Below are 20,176 nucleotides of genomic sequence, written 5' to 3'. Positions count from 1 at the left end.
TACAGCTAAAATGAGTGTATACCTTACTGAAAGTAATGGAGTTAATATGGCATTGACAGGACAGGATCCGACCTTCAAAGTCTTTTTTCAAGAAATGTTACTGACTCCATTTAAAAGCTGAATAACAGTGAGCAATCTCTCTGAAATATCAGCGTCAGATTTCAAGACTATGTAAAGCTGTTCACCATACCAAAATGGGTCTTTAATATTACTTAATAAAGGTCAGATCCCATAGTTTAAAGGAGCGCAGACAAACAGCAGTGCTGATGAAGCGTTCCACCTTCAAAGTCACTGACGTTACCTTACACACCAGCTGCTTGCTCTGCCAGACTGTGCTGGCATTCTGCAAGGTCAGCGCTCACCAAAGTGAGAATGGGGACTCGGGACTGAAGGTTAAAGGATGCTTAGTTCAGCCCCAAAGTATTAAACTCATTTAACCTTAGTACAGGAGTGTGAGCATAAATAGTAAGCCTAAGCTGACCTCTCTATCACATGCCAGAATTTTTCAGCATACAAAATTATTCACACTGAAAAGCAAATGTAACTGGTTGACTCCAAAAGCTCCTATTCATTCTAACTGGTTGGTTAAATTCATCAACAATAAGAAAACCAGCAGTCTATCTCTTTTCATCTGAATTGTTAGTTTCACCAAGGCAATGAGAGTCCCTGCCCGTCCTACAGCGGATTCCCGGTCATGCCACAGTACAAACCTGCTCCTCTTGTCCCTGGGGCCAAGTACAAAGGAGAAAGAGTGCAGACACTACAAGGAAAATTGCTTCCCGGGGCCATAGGCCAAGCAAGACAAAAGCCTGCATTTCAAGAACATAATGTAAAGCACATTCATTAGTTTAATGCAACAACCAAAACTTCTGAGACCAGTGCACAAGATTTTGGAAAGTTTCCATATTTATCCTCCACCTCACTTAAAAGATACAAGCAAAACCACAATTTGTTTGTGACCACAGTCAATCCAAACTGATTGAAATGAAACATTTATGTAACCTTCTAACGTAAAACCTAGTCATCGCTGATGTTACTATACTTTTCTTTTGATTTCAATGCCATGAGTTAAGACAATGATTATCAAATTTGATCCAGAACCAGTAAAAGTACATGTTTTATCATCATTACACGAGACATTACTTAAGTATGTTATCTTCAATGAAAACAGCTCCTCAGAGTAAATCTCTTACAAAATCATTTGGCTAGAATACTGTAGTTTTGAAGCTGGAAATGAAAACTACTGGTAGTTTCATGCAAGGCAATTCCAACACAAGGAAAATTAATGCACATTGCAGAGGAAGAATTCTTGGATAAGAGGGAGAACTATACTAATCTTCAGCTGCTTTTAGGCCATAAACAAGATGTTTTATAGAGGTAGCTGAAGAATTACAATTGGGTCTACTTGAACTTCAGAGAGAACTAGCCATCAACTGAAAGTTTGATAGCCAAATACTGACAGCATTTGGCAGAGTTGTTGGGTGGGTGTAAGGCTTTCCATGCCACCAAGCAGATAATGGATTGACTTAATATTCTTATCTAGAAGTCCTCCTCCTAGTGTTTTCTCAGAATCATTATTTTTAAAAAGGGCTTCTTAAACACCATTAAACTAGCTGAAAGTTTCCCATTCTGCTTGTTCAATGCAAAAGAGCTTTTTAGCCTTATGGAAAGAGTCATAAGAAATGACCATTATATACAGCAAGTTCCATTTGCATTAAAAAGGTATGTTTTCAGTAATGAACTTTACTTTTTTAATGACAAACTAGACAAGTTTGAACATGAGTCTTCTGCAAAACCTGTCCTCCCAAAACACATACATCAGGCACACAAGGCTATCCTCTTTCAACGCTAAGCTAGCTGGAGAAGAGGACATCCTTTTCCTTTCAGTGTTTGCTTTCAGGAAATTCTGTTCCCCACTGAAGCAAGGTTTGTGTTTCTGGAATTTCTTTTGCATGTGCCATGTGCTATCAGCACACAGTAGGTTCGGTATTAATGAATTCTATGTTACAAACCACTGACAGCAAAATATAATTGTTTCCGAAGTCCCTGTAGGATGTCTCATCAGAATACAAATAGAAGAAGCATTTTTGATGCTCCACTTCATACAAGATGTATAACTCTGTAATAATAATCAATTTAACTTGTGCTCAGAAAAGTATTCCAGTAAGTAGCACATACAATGTCTTTCAAAACTCAGACAGAAACTAACATATAAATAGTGAGAGGTGAGAAGAAAAGGAAACTGAAGTTTAGCCAGATGTTCTCATTGCAAGAGCTCATTCATTTTCTTCTCAATTCTGTTCTCTGCATGTGAGCCAGCTCCAGTCAAACTCCAGCTCCAGTCAAACTCCAGCTCCCTTGCTCCAAACACAGCTGATGCTGTTGCTCACACTGGACATAAGGAGGACGTGAGCGCTATTACAGCTCAATGCCAGACCATAGCCCTCACACAGTGCTATTGAGCTTATTATTCAAAAAAATACACCAAAAGCATGTCGGTGACATACTGTACCGGGTCTGGCTTAAAATTTCTTGGACTATGTATGATATCCATGGCAAATGCCATTTTTTCCCACCTGGTACTCTTCTGTCCCTTTTTGACAGCGCTCACTGATCATCCTGCACTGAGCACTTAGTTGCCTTTTCAGTTTATTTGGTTTTTGGTAACCTGCTGGCTTCCCTAACACGACTGGAGGCACGTCTTCCTCCATTTCCTTCCTGCAGCTCTCCCAGAAGAGTTCCTGTACTGGTCCCCGCTGTCTGCTGGCCATACCAGGCTGCAAAGTCCCTGTGCTTGGCCACAAAGTCCCCATGCTGGGCTGCAGCCACCCACAGCCATTGCAGCAGCCAGGGGCTGCCCCTCCTCCAACCTGCAGCTATCAGCATGCCCCAAAGGGCTGACTTCAGGTGAACAGAAACATCTCCTTAATTGCAAAGCCACAAAAGTTGGCTCCTTGAGGGCTATAGGAAGGGGAGGAGGAGACCCGCAGCAAATAAGGAGAAGGAAATTCCACAGTGAGGTCTAGTGACAGCCAAAAAAAGCAGGGAAGGTAAAGGTGCAGCACAGATGGCTAGCTCAGGAGAGAAGATGCAAATTATTCTTGTTGAAATAAAATTTCTACATAGTGACCTCATACAAAATAAAGCTTATCCTAAGTACTTACCTTACTTATCCCTGAGACTTACTCATGTGCCCAGTTCAAATAACCTTAGTGGAAAGGCATACAGCAGGGTGTACAAACCTGTTACTTGTGCAGCACTGGTCCCTGGAGATGCACGCAGTAACTTGCCCTATGAATGGTAACAGTGAGGCCAGGAGGTTTCATTTGATGATTTTCATTATTTTAAAGATGCATGTTGTACACAGAGCAACAGTTCACAAGAGCATCAACTTCCGTAACATCTTTTAAAAGTTACTGATGCAAATCTTCCCCTTTCAATGCAACTACTTATACTGTTAAAAGGTTTTAAACCCAGAGTTGTTGGAACTATGATTTATTTTAGCTCTTCGTAATGCAAAACTATGGTCAAACCACTCTGAGCCCTTTTCAATACAGTCAGCATCCCTGTAGTTCACAACAGCAACACAAGAGCAACCAGCACTCATAGCAACAAGGGAGAAGGAATTACTGTTCTGTGTGTTTTTCTAAATTGCTCCTTTTTTGGTGTATGATGGGGTCAAATAAATTGCAGCCAGAGCAACACAGAGCATGCCCAGGCTGTGCAGGGGCAGGCGAGGCAGCAGTGCGTGTGTAGCCCCAGCACACTGCCTGCGCACCCACCTTGGTCCCAGACCCCCGCGCTCCCCAGGCTGTCTGCAGGGAGCAGCTGCCTCCCTCTAACACCCCTGAGCGTCCACGTTAGCAACTGCTACCCCCTAATTAGGCATCATCACCATCAGTGCGCCCCAGTGATGGGAGTAAAACCCAGCAGTTCCTTCAGGCAGTGAACAGTTGCAGACCCAGAGGCTCTGTAATGCTGCTGCTTACAAATTCATTCACTGCAACATGCTTGGCAAGTCACTGCCACCCCACACTGAGTGTCAGAGCAAAGGCAAGTGGCTCCAGGGGGGCATTGCAGCTCCCTGGCCCCTCAGGCAAAGGCAGAAAAGGGGAGAGTGTGGAGTGGAGCTTTGCTGGTCCTAAAGAGAGCACAGTTACTTTTTTCCCCTATCCCTCTTTCAGACTTTGGCTTAATGCCAGCAACACCAGGGCCTCGGGAGGGTGGTTTAGGACTTTTTGGTGGCTTTGGAAGAGAATTGGTCATCTCAGGCACAGCACAGACAGACTGGGAATAGTCAATAAAACATAAAACCTGCTCACACATAAGGGGATCTTTATAAAATTCCAATTACTGCTGGCTTGTTACCTAAGAATCCCTAAGAGGTAAGAGATATTGCTCGCTGTGAGGCCCGGGGTAATGAAATTACAAATCCTTTCATGAGTAAGCATATGCTAGAAAACTACGTTTATTTGGCCTACATATTTGAAACTGTTCAAAAGGTTATTGTCTCACAAAATTTGGATCAGAAATTGCTACTTATATTTGCCTTTCTCTAACAAGGAGCTATATTCAGGGTCATTTTTAATTCCTCAGTGATTGATCAGAATACTACAAACACTATTGCAAAGAAGTCTCATTTAAATTCTGTTTTCTGAAGAAGTATCAAACACGCATACAAAAAAATACTCTCAGATACATACTATAAATAACCAGCAAATGCAGTCCCCTTGAGAAACCTGGTGAGCCCAACAGCCTTGTCTTTTCAAGTGGTTAATTAATTTGTACAAGAAAACTCCCATCTTATTTCCATAGTTTGTCTCCAGCACGTTTTAATCTCAGAATTGAGATCAAATGTTCTTGTTGCAAATCATGGATGGAGCTAACTTTTCACAAATGATGATGTTTACCTCTACAAAATAGGTACACGGGATGGGTTTCCAAAAATATCTTGATGCCATCATAGCTTACATGCTCAACTCCTGTTGAATTTATTATTTCAACACAGAAGTTTTAAACTATCTTGGTAACTAAATCCCATGAAGTTAAGGATATTTGAAAACCCTTGTCTGTGTTCAGTGTCACTGTGGGAAACCCATCCCATGCAGACACTGCCTTTGGGCTTGTGCCAGCGCCAGCAGCGCCAGCAGTGCTGGGCTCCTCCAGGGCAGGATGGGACACCCATACTGCCAATACGCATTCCCCAGCCAGGTGTGAATGTTTCATCCTGTTTCACTTTTTCTTCAAACATTCTCTGCACCTCCCCACTGTGTTAAGTGTGCCAACACTTAACACAATGAATTTCCTTATAAAAAACTGCTCCAGCCAACTGCATGAGTAATAGTCCTTGTGCTGCAGGAAAAAGAACTCAGTGTATAAAATGCACCATCAGCGGATGGGAAATCTGACTACACCACATCATCGCACCAGGTGCTGGGAAAAAGACCTTGCTCTTCAGAGTGTATTTAATGAAGGCAAGACTAGCAAGATCTGAAGGAACATACATGTTTGTCCCACCTTGTACTGCACGTTGTACCTGCTTGCCATGGTCCCCAGTGATTCATAGCCTCACCTGTAAGATCACGCTGAAGTGAGGAGCTGTTACCTTCGTTTTATGGGTAACTCAGGAAGACAGAGAGCCACCTTCTCAAACATCTCTACTAGATTGACAGGTACTGGGGTTTAAAAAGAAAAGACCTCGAGACCTAAGCAGTTCTGTAAATTGTTTAGGCTCTTAAAAATCTGCATACATCTGACTATGACAGGTTATACAGACAGTTTTTAGTAAAGCATGGCACTGAAACTTGGCATTCTGCATACCAAGCTTGTGCTTGCACCGCTTCACAGATCTTCACATCTTTAAGAAAAGATCCTCTAAACCATTTTCTCTAACTAAAGATCATGAGCTACTGGTTCAATATACAGCTACCACTTAAAATATTCTACCAGAGTTAAGGACCAAAACAGCACCATAAAAGCCTGACACCAAAGTATTGCTAATCAGGAGCTCATGACCTGTGGTTAGTATCTCCATTTTAGCAAGGGGTTGCACATGATGAATGGAAGCAGGTCAGTGGTGAGGAGGGCTTGGGCTCACCAGGGGGATTCTTGCAAAGAAAGAATAATGCTCTAAATTCAGAGCCTGCAGCTTTCAGAGGCACGCTGAAGCCCAGCCAGCTGGAAAACCAGAGCAGTGGTCTGACCCATAGCAGTTCCCAAAACACAAACAGGCAAGCAGCAGTCATGCAGCAACACGTCCAGAGAGATCACCTAGACACAAACACCAAACCATCAACACTGACCCCAGAAGTGTGCTCCTGGGTAGGGCAAGTCTGGATACTCACAATTCAGCTGCTGCCTACATGCCTAGGCTGGCAGGCTAGATCAGCCCTCCTGATCTGTGCTCAAATTCCTCAAGTGGGACTACTCAAAGCACTTGATGCAGGCCTAATGCTGCATCCACTGAGAGCAATTGCTTTGGAAACAGAAAGCCAGGCCACATCTGGCAGTCCAGTGCCTGGAGATTTGACACTTTTGGCTACTGTTTATTTCAGAGTCTGCACACAATTAGTCTGAATATGCTCCTCTGTGTCATTGGGGCAGGCTTTGGTTTTCCTTGCACCCTTTGCTCACAAATTCATGCCACAAGCAGTGTTTAGTGCACACACACTTGAAATTACTGGTCTTGATGAAGCAGAAAGTGCCCAAGTGGTTCCCTTCATCTTGCTGTCCAACCTCAGCCCCTGCTTACACTTTTAGATATTGGAAGGAAGACAACTAAAAAGACAGGGAAACACAACTGTGGTGACTACTGCACCCCGGGCAGGTTTCCTTCCAAACCTTGTGTGCAGGGGGGCAGACCCAGCCGTGCTTCATCCTGCCAACGCTCTGCTCAAGCACAAACTTGAACTGACGGGTCCACTGTCAGCAGGGCTGGTTGGCAGCGGCCCAGCAGCCCAAACCTGCCAGCTGGTCTGAGAGAGGTCCTGGCAGGAGATGCTCATGGCTTCACCACCAACCAGGCCCATGGGGCTGGACAAGGAGGGGGTGGCTGGCCATGGGCGTTGGGGTCACAGCACGGAGGTGAGCAAGGGAAGGGGTGCAGGAAGAGGTTGTGCACTAGAAGCCATGAGAGGATCAGCCCCCTCCCCCCCCGCCCCATACCATACATGGTATTTTTTAATTAGGAAACATTTTTTCTTTTTCCTCCTAAACTAGCATCTGGCTACCTAATAAGGTATGAATGCCATTTTGGCAGAAAATGGCAGAACAGACAGATCTATTTTGCAGTTCTCTCTTAAAACACTTCTTAATTTTACTATTATTTTAGACTTCCTCTTTCTATCTCAGGCTGCCTTATACCCATTCACACTATCTTCCTCTATAATCTCACTATCTCAGAACTTTAACTACCAAAGAGACAACTGAGCCATGTCACCTGGGGCTGTAATTCATGCTGATTCACACTTAGCCCAGAGGCTTTTTCTCCCTGCACCCCACTTTCCTGAATAATTTTATTCCTCAGTTATCTTAGTTTGAGGGCTCAAAGCTGATTTCTTCCTGTTGCAGAGAACTGGGACAAAGTAGACAACATAGGATTAAGCCTGAGGTAATTCAAGTAAACGTGAAAGAACACTTCACCTGGTATCAAAAAATACGAAGTAATTTCAAATGTGTTTCTGAAGCACCATCCATAGCATTCTCCCACCTCCAGTGCATTTTATGGTGAGAACAGGAGGGATCAGTGTTGGTGTGCTCAGGGAATGCCTCAGAAACCCTCACTGCAGCTCAGCTTTATGGATCTTGTTTCCTGTTTGTCCTCAGTTCAGAAATTCAAGGTCATCTTTCTTCATGAGCCTCAACAGCAGCAAACATGGAGTAGATGGGTTGGTTGAAATCTCAGCTACATCCTTAGAAGTTACACGAGAGCCTCCCAGTTCCTCCTACCTGATCAGGATTCACATGCAATAAATGCCATTCTCATATCCACTGATCTTGGCTCTCAAATATTTACTTGGTGCAATTTACTTCAGTTGGAGAGCAATTATCCTTATCTCTAAAAACGACCATGATAAAAAACCCCCAGTTGTGGATGAGTTTAAGTGGAAAAACACCTCCATTCTGAAACACAGTGGTTCCTGCTAGACACAAATTGCTATTCATCCTGCCAAAACCAGAATGCAAATCATAAAACATTCACAATGAGGCTGTTTGCTACCTGAGTTACATTTATCCAAGAAACAGCACTCCACTGGCAGAGCATAGGGAGATGGAGAAAAGTGGGAAAATCATAACAAAACTTGACAGTAAGATCTTTAAAGATGTTTTATTCAACCTTCCCCTGTTCAGGGCATTTTTAGGATGAGGAAATAGGAAATACAGAAATTAAAACTCCCTCTGTTTGCTGCTCTTGCAGTAAATGACAGGCTAAGATCAATGTTTGGAAAGAGACTGTATAAAGAGAATAGTCTCCATCAATCTCATCCCTTCCCTTGGTGAAAGTACTTAATTTACACTTTCTCAGCTGAGTAATTGCCTCTACTTTACACTTACAGTTCCTGCCTCTACTTTACACTTACAGTTCCTTTAGGAATGGAGTCATTAGCATTTGCCACAGAAACTTCAATAGGTCTGTATGTTGCTGAAGGAGGTTGCTCTTCAGTCTATATTCAGGATCTATGACAAGTGCACTCACACTGGGAGTGAAAGGCAAACGTTTCCACGGCAGGGAGTGCTACAGGCTGGCACAGAGCACAGGGTGGCAGAGATCCACCAGCAGCAGCAGTCACCCGGGCAGAGGCAGGAGAGCATCCACTGGTCTCACACAGCCCTGCAGAGCTGGTGCTGCACTTTACACTTTGGAAATGGAGAAACCAGCTCCCCAAAGTCATCCTTTTACCAGTGGGTTTGCAACAGGACTCAATTCTGTCATGGCAGCAGCACCCACATCCTCCCTGGGGGCTGTGAGGGATGCTGCTGCCCCGGAGGGCCACCAGTGAGGGCCTGGCCTCACACAGCACCCAGAGAATCAGCAAAACAGCTGGTCCAGAAAAGCTCAGAGCAGCCAAAAAAGGAGAGAGGAAAAAATTCCCAAAACAAATGGCAATTCACTGGAGTCCATGAGTGAAGATGCTAAATAGATCATCTTAGCTGGCTGATGCAAAATACAGTGCAATATTACATCTCGTTGTATATGCTTGCGTCTAACAACAGCAGCTTTTCAGATGCAGAGTTATTTCTGTCCTTGGGCCGGGCAGAGCTCAGCACATACCCCAGGGCAGCCTCGCCAGGGACGGCGCCTCAGTGAAAACTGTGTGCCAGCCTGACAGAGTTGTACTGCAGCACAGATGAAAAATGAAGCGCAAAAGGAGAAAGAGATCAAAACACGGAATTAACCTTTCCAGAGCAAAGTACTCCACGTTGTTTCCACCATTAGATTACATATGAGCCATCAGAGATTTGGGAGATGAAAACTCAGCTACATATAAAACCAAAGTGAGATACATAAAATATAAGTAATGAAGCCAAGTTTTTAACCAAAGGCATCAGGGATCCAACCACAGCTGAGTTCTGGTGCCAGGATACAGTTAATAGGAAGAACAAATGCAATAGCCATCTAAGTTGGGCTGAATTTTTAGTGGCAGCAAATGCTTCTGTGAAGCCTCCTATACTTTTCTAAACTCTGGAGAGAAAGGCTGAAAAAAAAAGTTTTAAAATGTATCTAAATATCTCTACTTTCACAAAAATGCATCACTCTGGAACTTAAATAAATAATGTTTCCAGAAGAAAAGCAATTAAGATGAAATGTTAATAACCACATTGATGATTTCATGGAAGGAAAAACACGAAATAAAGAAAATCCATCCCCATACACCAGCCCTGCTCCGAGGCAGCCGCTGCTGGAAAGGCATGGTCACCTCCAGCCCCTCGGGCTGCAGGCATCTTCCCCACGCACTGTGACCCTCTGCAATCACAGTGTTCACAGCAGCCAAAATGCCCTCCCCGCACTGTGAGCGATGGCCTCAGCACCCCACAGCACCCTCCTGAGAGCGGGTCCAGCAGAACCCCTGCTCGCGGCTGCTGGGAGCCCACGGCAGGGCAGGGTGCGGCTGGTGGCCTGGGAGCACCCACTTGTTTTGGGACATGAGCAACTCTGTGCCTGCCTGAGGGCTGGCTCACGTCACACCCCAAAGGGCTGGACAGAACCTCAACATGGTCTTGGGGCTGCCCGTGTGCAGCCTCCCGGAAAAAGCCCAACTGCACTCAGAGGTGCGGCACCGCCCCGCTGGAAGAATGGCAGCCTCATTAGGAAACAGCAAAATGGCCTCACAGGTTTTAAAAATGAGGGGATTGACAGAGTTTACATCATGCTGCTGATTCTTGAGTGTAGAAAGTTATTTGGCAATTCTGGTAAATTATGCCATTTTATAGGTGGAAATACATGCACTAAATTTATGTTCTCGTTCTATATCTGCAGGCAAAATTAATTTTTCTTTCAAGTCTGACAAATATCTTCACTCACCCTCTATCACTTGCTCAGGAGTCAAAGAGACAGAAGATGTGTTTTATTACTTGAAACGTATGGATCTACTCACATGAGTCACAACCACATCAATTAAAACAACAAAACAAGTGTAAATACAGCAGTCCGTAGGCACGAGTGCTGGTGCTAGCCATCTCTAGGGAGATTCCTCTTTTTTGGACAGGTTCTGTAGTTCCTTTACAGCCTGTACAGATCTGCTTCCACCAGCTATTCCTAATGGGAATGGTGGAGCAGACGGGGAGACAGGGGCTACCTGGCCAGGCCCCACTTGCCAGCGGCTGCGGGGTGATGCACAGGGTGCAATGCCACTGGCGCTCACTCCCGGGACGTGCAGCAACTCCGTGGGCCAGAGAACCAGCAGCCTCAGAGCTGCATTATCAACAGCCAGGCAGAAAGCGCGGTGTTCCCAAGGGCTATTTATTTTCATTTCTACTTCTACAATATTTAAAGGAAATGATCTCTATCTATCTCTCAGCTAAGGCAAAAATGGCATCCAGTGATTTCCAAGCCTGCTTCTGTAGGCTAGACAATTCATGCCTGACATGCCATCCATTACATTTTGCTCCTATCCAACAGGCATCCCGACCTAATCCAGACCCCAACCAGACCTGTCTCAGCCAAGCAGTTTCCAGGAATCACAGATTGGAAATCACCCCAGGATACTCTAAAATGTAGTAGTTAGCTCTGCTGCTAAACACTTGCACCCCAATAGGATTTCGTGAACCCTCTCATTGAAAATTCCAGGATGCTCCACCCATCTTTCCTTTTTGAGAGGAAAAAAAAGGGAATTTAATTTTAAATAGATAGCTTTTAAGTTACATCAGAACACAGATTATTGCATATTAGTCCTAACTCAGACCCATGTATTATGCACAGCCTTGATGCACAGCTCAGATCAGATTTTGTGGTATGCTGCAACAAATACAAGGGAAGAGCTTTGCGCTTAAACTGCATGGTAGTACTAAACAGCATAAAATCTGACTGCAGATGAACTCCGTGCACCGTGTAGGCAGATGCTTTTTGCCACCTGCATTTGTATAGAGCAAATGAAGGTGTTATGGACAGATTGTCTTATTCAGGTTACACAAACTGGAAGGCTGGAATCAGTTCACTACTCCCCTAGGATAATCAGCCAGTGACCCCTGTTTGATTCATCTTTCACATAACAAAAGGAGCTAGAAGTAAAATACAACAGGTGTCTGTGAAGAGAAGGTAGCATAGAGGTAAGGCTTGGAACACATTAACTATCTATTAAATCACCTTTAAAAGTCTACACCTCCTAATGGCATCCCTCTGGATGGTATGTGTGTTCAGCTAAAGTTCTCTTATTTCAAGGCAGCGGTGTTCAAACACTGCTCCTGGTGTACTCCTAGAATGCAGTGAGGTTCTTCAGGTAAGACTGGTTTCTAGAGCATTGTTTTGGTGAAATCAAGAAGTCAAGGTCCAACTCAGATTACACCTCTTATCACTAATTGTGAGGTCAGCATTTACAATAAAAACATAAGTGGAAGTGAAAGAAAAAGGCTAGCATCTCCATTCACAGACCTCATACATCTTTTGTTTGGTAAACAGTCATGAGGTGCTGTTTGTGTTGGGACCTAGGGTCTCAGCTCCAAATCTGCTCTCCTCCTACATGCCTTAAACTTCTTGAGTAGATGGACTAGGCAGCTCAAGATGTTTAAGGGCTACCTAGATAACCCAGGAAGAAATATCACCAGCTAGGGAGTAATCAGTATTCTCTACTCAGACTGCAAGTATTATACATCTGAGTCTCATGAGAACATTTTGTGCCGCATCTTGAGAAAGGAGATATTACTCTTGATTTGATGAAAAATGAATTGGAAATATGAGCTGTATATGTGCTAATTTATAGCGATGAAGTTTGCATTCATTACAGTAATGAGCATTGCATAAAGCATATAATCAACATCCACTGCAGATGTCAAGAAGAATCCGGAGGCAGAGAGGAAATACGTACGCTTGCCACAGTTGATCATAAATATCATAAACTTCCAGCCTCCAAAAAACACAAAGCAAGAGGCTGTTCTTTTTCTCCCTACTAGTCCTCAGGGGTATTTGAGTGTATCTATCAAGTTCTTGTACTAACGAGCTTAGACAGCCTTTCAACCATAGCATAAATATTACAACAAGTGCTGTAAATATTTTCGTAGTAGAAGCACAACTGTTTCACTTCCTCCCCAGCAAAAGACAAAAGCTACAAATGTGATTACATTCAGTTGGTAACTGGAGGATCCAAGCAGATAACTAATTAAATCCTTGTAAGATGTTTCTCTAACATCACATTAGAAATTAAAAGCAAGTAATGGAAGGAAAAGGTCAGAGTTTAACAAATCATCATCTGGAATAAAGTTAAAATACCAGAAAACACCATCCACAGTCTGCAAAATCAAAGCAAGGTAGGCAATAGTGAAACGGTATCTATTATGTCAAATGAAACACAAACCATCTTCTGAAAGAGATGAAAGAAGGCAACTGGAGTTTTGCCTGATTTCATGCCCATGTGGAGCAGTAAGAAGAACAGAACAGTGGATATGCACCAATGTTATTATGAGTAAATGTTCTCTAGACATCTACACTGGAAGTAGTTCTTACCTTCTGGTAACCTGGGGTTAGCGTGAATGGAGTTGGGGTCCCCATCTTCCTCGGGATGGTAACGATAAAGCGTCTGTGACTGCTTTTGGGATGACTGACTGCGGTCTTCCTTTAGAGCAACAGGAGGAGAGGTTGTTGCACTGAACTTTACCTTGGGGAAAGCATTTCCCTCATGTGTTTCATGGGAGGATTTTGGCCAACTCGGCTCTGTTAAATTCACCTCTTTCAAGCCTAGATACATGCTGTTCCCTGGGTCTTCTTTTCTGGCATGTTTTTTCATTTTAGAGTGGGGGGCTCTTTCTTGCTCATGCCTCTCTTTGTCCCCTTGCTTCCCCTTTGGTCTCCTCTCCAATTCCTCCAGGTGCTTGGGTGTCTCAGTGGTGGCCGTTGTGTGCTTTGGAGGAGCACTGGTGGTTACTGGTGCTTCCTTTTGTGTTGCCTGCTGGAGGGATGCTGCAGTGGTGCGGGGCACCCGCTTCCGCTCACTTCTTTCTGTGGCACTGCGAACTTCAGAGGAGGCCTTAGGCACTGGTGTGGTGAGCGGTGCAGCCGTCTCCTCAGTGTACGGATCGGCCGGAGCCAAAGCTGAAGGAGCAATGCTGGCTGGTAGGTAGTCATAATCCTCGCTTTGCTCTTGGCTGATGCTCTCTTGCTCTAGGTGGGACGAATAACTCCTGTATTTTTTTGGAGACTCCACCTGGGTGTTGTCTCCTTCTGGTGCCTCCTGGTCGTAGCTGTATGGATCGTCGTAGTGCCTCTCCGGTTCGCTGTCTTCAGCATCTATTGGACTTGCAGTGTTTAAGGCGAACGTGTTACAGTCTGGAAGCTGGTAGCACATCAGCTCACCCCCAGCGTTTGGGCAATGGCAAACCTTGCAGGGGGGCATGTGGAAAGTGTGTCCTGCTACATACTTCTGGCCCTCATGGAGGCAGCCTATTCTCCCACACTGAGGACACCCGTCAGCTGGCACCACCGCATCAATGCAGTTTGGGGGCAACTCTGGGCACAGCATGAACTGGCAGCTGATCTTGCCTCCTCCCTTAGGGCACGAGCACTCAGTGCTTCCAAAGTCCACAAAGTAAGACTGCCCTTCGGGTACTTTGCCATTGATAAAGCCCACGTTGACGCAGTCGTAGTATTGGTAGCCTTCGCATGTGCAGCCATGCTGCAGACACGTGGCACAGCACTCACCAGGCTCCAGCACGTCCTCGATGCAGTTGTCCAGGGGCTGGCACTTCACACCCGTGCAGTCCCTCTGTGCATGGGAAATGCCAGCCCACAGCAGCACAAGGAGGAGGGCATTCAGACAGCTCCGCTGCCAGCTCTGGTGCCTATCCATAGTCTTCCCAAACAAATATAGCTCCAGTCCAAACTTGCACATTTATTTTATTTTATTTTTCCTAGAAGGCTGTAGATTCAGCTCCGACTCTGCAGTGTGTTCCCGAGTTACCTTTTCTCATAGATCCTAGAGTTATGAAAGAAAACTCTGTTAAAGACTATACTCAGCGCATATCCTGTTAAACATTAGAGGTCTTTAAAAGTTGGGACAAAATCCAACATCTGGAAACCTAAGTACAAAATTAATCATAATGTCTTCCAAGCATTGTAGGCACTAAGTTTGGAGTTGCATGCTTCCCCGCCACCCCCATTTTGAAAAAGAAAGAAAAATAAAGAAAAAAAGATTGCAACTGTTCATTTGAATCTGTTCACAAAATGTATATATATTTCAATAAAAAGAAGGTCTTTATACTTCAATGCCTTTTTGTTAATCTTTCGAGCTAAAAAGAGACAGATTTTTTGGCAGATAATAAGTAAATACACAGTTCTTCTTCTGCAGATGTAAGTTTAAGATAATCATTCTTCAAGTTTTAATTACAAAGACCCAAATCTTAAAGATCTTTCTTAGACAAAACTTAGCCTTGAAACATGACAATTTGTCTGTACATATGTTAACTCAAAATAAGAGGAGTTTTTTTCTGCCCCCTTCCCCCACTTAGCAATCTTCTGCACTTCAGTCTTCGGCATTAACAGTTATTTTTTTGCCCCAGCAGCGCTAAAATAGAACTTCTTTGTATATTGCGGTTACTGTGTGGTTAAACATCATATTAGCTATCCTGTACTACATATTAGAGGCTGGATCCTCAGCTCACAGAAGTTGGCACAACTCCACAGCAGGCCTGTAGCGCACAGAGGGATCGAGTCTGACTTCACTGGAGTTACAACTGTATATGCATGGGACATTTACACCAACTGAGGATATGCCACCTTTGGCAACCACTTCTCTTATTTTTGACAACACAAGTAATACTTTATATTGAATTAGTACACTATGAAAATAAAAAATAAATATATATATATATATAAAATGAATTGGCATAATAACACTTTGTTAAAACGTGTTGAGGAAAAGTTGTTTGCCTTTTAGTTACTTTGACCATTGAAAAGCCTGAGAGTTAATCAGCTGTTGTCCTTTGTATCAAAGGCATGCTCAAAAAGCTACACAATTAACATGGAAAAGTAGTTAAAGCAGAAAAAGATTTGCCCATAAAATTTTATAGAATTAGCAATCTGATTATTTTTCCAGAACCCCTTCCATCATCAAAAACATAAAGACCCTAAAACATTTATCTAGGGGTTAAAATGTAGTCACATCACCAAGAACAATAAACCACACATGCAACAGGAATCCTGCCAAAAAATCCATTCAGAAAGATTACTTCTCCCATTCAAACTGGGCTTCCAACAAGTCTGCTTTGGCCCCGCTGGAAAGCGGCCAGGCCGTGGGAAAAGCGTGCCTGTTCTGATAAGATACGGACAAACTGTGCTAAGAATTTCCACAGTTCTGCCCTGGAATTTGAATTACTTCAGTACGTTGTACAGAGATATAATTCTTACAAATGTAGCTTTTCTACTACTAATTTGAGTATATTAGTTGAGTGTGTTAAAGGATACCGATTGAAGGAAAAATAAAATTGTCAGAAAGTATAAAAATGGCTTGGAAGAATATCACTTTTCCAGAACTGGTCTCAAAACTAGAGAATTTTCAATATGTGGTGCTGAAATTAATTCTTCAGAATCCAGTCTGGGAATTAATAATTTATCCTACTTTCAGCAGCTTTTCCAGGTAATCCAAATTTGTAATTATTACACAGCTTTAGCTGGGAAATGACGACTGGAAGGACACTTAAAGATAAGCTTCTTCTGTAAGGATCCCACAGCATGATTTTGTCGCCATGCCCTCCCGTTGGTACCTCCCGTGCTCCAGCGCAGGTAAGTCCGTTGCTCGGGCCCTGCGCCCACCAGAGCACTTGCTGGTGGCAGCCAAGCACAGCTCTGCCCTGGCCCACGCCCCCCTCTCCCACGTCAGTGTTTCCCAAGCTCAGAAAGCCCTGGGACCCCAATGGGCCATTTGGGTGTCACAGCCTCAGGTTTGGGCAGCCTCTGCGTGCACAGAGGTAGGGCACAGCATTGCCTTGGTAATCAGCACCGGTGGGCATATAAAGGGCAAGCTTGTGTACATCACCCACTTTATATCCAAACTGCTCACCGTCAACTATTGCTGTCCTGGGCAGCACAGCCAGTCAGGTAAATGGGACAATGGGGACAGGACAACCCTGTGAACGGTGTTTGCCTGCCCTACTCGTATGTTCAGGTCTCCCAATACAAGCAGTCACTAATCAGGCATAAATTTGAACTCCCAACAAGAAGCCACCAAATTACCTCATATCCTGAAGGAAGAAGCAGAAAGCCAGTCATAGTTTATATCTAGCATGCCTAGAAGTTCAAGCACAGATGAGGGTTTATCATGGGACAGTCCTGTTTTCATGAAAGGACCAGCTCGACTGCCCTCCCCTGTACAGTTACCTCCTCCCCTCCTCATCTGCACCCCCTTTCTGTCCAAGGGTTTGTTTGCTTGTCAGGTCACCTCCAGTTTTGACTCTGTTCCTCTCCTCTCTCCCTTGCCTCTCGCCCAGAGAGGGGCCCAGAGAGCTCACAGCCCCTCTCCCACAGCAAGCCCTGTCCCTGTCTCTCACACTTTCAGCTCAATGCCTTATTCAGTCCCTCTGTACTCTTTCTCTTTTGATCATTTCCACATCCCTCAACATTTGGTTTCTCAAGCTACCAACCTCAAACTGATAAGGCTGAAATCCTTATAAACCCTTTTTCTGTTGATAACACCACAGTCTTCCCTATCCTCAGGCTCACTTTCCTTCATCAGAGGCTCCTTGTTTCTGGTGTCATGATTCCAACAAAAGTATTTCTTTTTATTCCTTTAAACCATTGCATTTTCCCTGTGCTTTCTCCATCTGTTCCCCACACCCATTGCTCTCCACCCCTCCCCACCAAACCCATAAACTTGCATATCAAAGAAACAGTTTCTACTTCAGGCACAGAGAAAAACTGCTTTGAGTGAAGCACACAGACATGACTATTAAGCCCCACTGAGAAAATGCATCCCCCCAAACAGTGTGTGTGCTCTTGCCAGCCCACGCAGCTGATGTGCAACTGCCTCTGGAATGATGCCCTTCCCCACTGCTGAAACAACGCTCTGGAGACAGCAGCTTGCTCATGGCATCAAAAGCTGGAGCTGTTAAGTAAAGGTGTCTATACCAAGAGGGTAAAAAATGCACTACCTCTGGAGGACAGGGGAGTTTAATACCAGTAGATACTATTGCAATAACTTGTTTCCATTAGCTATTTTAATGCTTTCTGTAATGTCCTTTTACACAACTGGGACAATATGCAAGGGCTTCACCTAAATGAGAATCAGGTATTTTTACTCTCAGCTCTGTCCTTCACCCACTCTTACCAATGTCATTGACTTTTGCTGCTCAGTTGGGTGAGATGTCACAACAAATTAAGTCCTGCACACCTAAAATAAAGGTCTTTCAAAGTCTCTGTTGAAAGCTTTACAGAGCTCTACAGCAAAGTAACCCAAGTGTCATCCCAGTCCTCATGCATCGCTTCATGACCCAGAAAGCTTCAATTTATGTCCTTTCTGAAGTCTCCTAACCTGCTGTGCTGCATATCCTGCTCTCCTTTGGTTCAGGTGCTAACCCTGTTGGCTTTAGTGGGGTTGTACTGGGCCACTATTAAAGTAGCAGTTGCCACAGTGTACACAGTGCATCCTGAGAAAGCATGAGTGCTCATGCAAGGCAGGGCTAACGCTCTGGATTGGGACTGAAAGTCCCTCAAAGTCAACAGAAGTAAACCTGTGAGGCAAATCAGCAGTGAATAGAGGATGGTCACACCACAAAGGAGTTCCTTACTCCTCAATTCCTTCTTTAAAAACAATTCCTAGGAAACGCAAAGCAAAGACACCTAATGGAAAAACAGCTTAAAAAAGTAAGAGTCCAAATGAACATGAACTACAGGCACACATCTTCATGGAAAAGGAAATGAGAATGCTTCATGCTGCAGATGAAACCAATATCTGTGTGACAGGACATCCAAGGCTAACAGCAGCAACCATCAAAATTATAACTAGCACTGGCTGAAAAACATCATATTCCTGTCTCCTGGCAGGGGAAGTGGGTAGAACAAAACAAGATTTCACAATGCTTACTTCAATCCAATGTGGGGCCAAAAAGTTATAAATTCTGACATTTTTGCAAAACAATATACTCAGAGTGATTTACTTCAATCAAAGCCATAACATAAAGTCAAAAGGAAGAATGCTGACTTGATTAAAACAGTTCAGCTGTATTACTTGAAAATGTTGATGAAACCAGTGTGTTCCCAGAGAAGATGTAGACATTTTAAATGTGCAACTTCTTTAAATTAAGAGGAGTATTTTATTGAGAGATTCTTTCTCCAGATGGTTTCATTTCACTGCTGAATCAGAAAGCTTATTCTAGGTAAGCAGAGGTGACAGGAAGCACTTTCCTTCAAAGACTTCACACAAACACCATCGTTCTGTGAAGGCTGCCCCAGAGATGGCAGAACAACTGCAGAAGGTGTGCATGTATGAAGAGATACTGCAGGACCAAGAGCATTCTTTCAAATGTTCATGGACTAAAAAGAGGCAACCACTTATAAACAAAAAGCAATAAATAAATGCAGCCTACAGCAGAGGACAACACTTACATGAGAATCCACTGACTTCCAGCTTTGAAGATGTACCTGTGATTTAACCAGCTGCAGATCCCCGCAAACAGGTTTAGACAGAACAATTCTTTTCTCTATCCTACCTCTCAATTCTTCACTAAGTTGCCCTTTTCAAGGATGGTAAAAATAGAAATGCTGTTTTGATATACATCTTCTCCTTTTGAACAGTGTGCAGGGCCAGATGCAAGCCTGATGTGAAAGCAGAAAGTGGCAGACATCTGTTTGATCCCTCCTGTGCCATGTACTGGGAGCACACTCCCTGTGGGGTGCAACTGTGGGGGTGAGCCACTTAGTTTGTCCATTAAGCTGCACCCAGGATTTCATGCATGCGAAGAAATTTGTCTATGCACTAAGCTGTGGGAAAGCAAATGTCGTAGTGGCACTCAGCACCTGTGCAGCACAAAGCAAGTTCATCAGTCTACAGAGATGCTATGAATGGTTCTCCTAGTCTCCCAGTGCCACCCAGTCCAGACTGGTTTACAGGCCCAGACTGTACTTGTCCAGGGGCCAAACACAGCCCTGGTCTGCAATGTTGAATCTCCTCTCTAGCACACTGGTGAAAGCATTGCGTAGAGCACAGTAGTAGGCTGAAGCGCATGTGCGCACCCATACTAAACAACAAGGCTAACGTATTTCACCAGTCTGTGTATTTTAGCACCTCTCCCCAGCCAGAACTCTCTGGTCTGCTGCAGCTGCCAGCAGCTCTTAAATGGCTGCGGTCATAGTTTAGACTAAGGGAGGAAGAAGGGAGGGGACGGAAGGAAATATCAATTTTAAAACAATCCCTTTTAAATGCAAGAGAAAATGGAAATTTGTGAGAGATCTTTCTTGTATGAAAAACTGAAAAAAACCCTAAACCCAGCAACTCCTTACTCGGCTGTGCCAGCCAGCGGATTAGCTCTTCCTTTCACA

General features: G+C 44.0%; 2 protein-coding genes across 3 annotated transcripts in view; one reads left to right on the top strand and one right to left on the bottom strand.

The window, feature by feature from the left end:
• LOC141947550 (uncharacterized) overlaps positions 1 to 20,176 on the top strand; it is a 491,575-nt gene that overhangs the window by 398,005 nt on the left and 73,394 nt on the right. The window lies entirely within an intron of this gene.
• The window catches only part of FBLN2 (fibulin 2), a 106,713-nt gene that overhangs the window by 64,291 nt on the left and 22,246 nt on the right, over positions 1 to 20,176 (bottom strand). For both annotated transcript variants that reach the window (XM_074879014.1, XM_074879015.1), the window contains exon 2: positions 13,157 to 14,621. In XM_074879014.1, the coding sequence (XP_074735115.1) occupies positions 13,157 to 14,537 (1,381 nt within the window). In that variant the 5' untranslated portion in view covers positions 14,538 to 14,621. The remainder of the gene's footprint in view (positions 1 to 13,156; positions 14,622 to 20,176) is intronic.

This window comes from Strix uralensis, chromosome 10 (assembly GCF_047716275.1).
Source record: "Strix uralensis isolate ZFMK-TIS-50842 chromosome 10, bStrUra1, whole genome shotgun sequence".
Lineage (NCBI taxonomy): Eukaryota > Metazoa > Chordata > Aves > Strigiformes > Strigidae > Strix > Strix uralensis.
The sequence above is the reverse complement of the archived record's forward strand: the minus strand, read 5'-3'. Positions and strand labels throughout refer to the sequence as shown.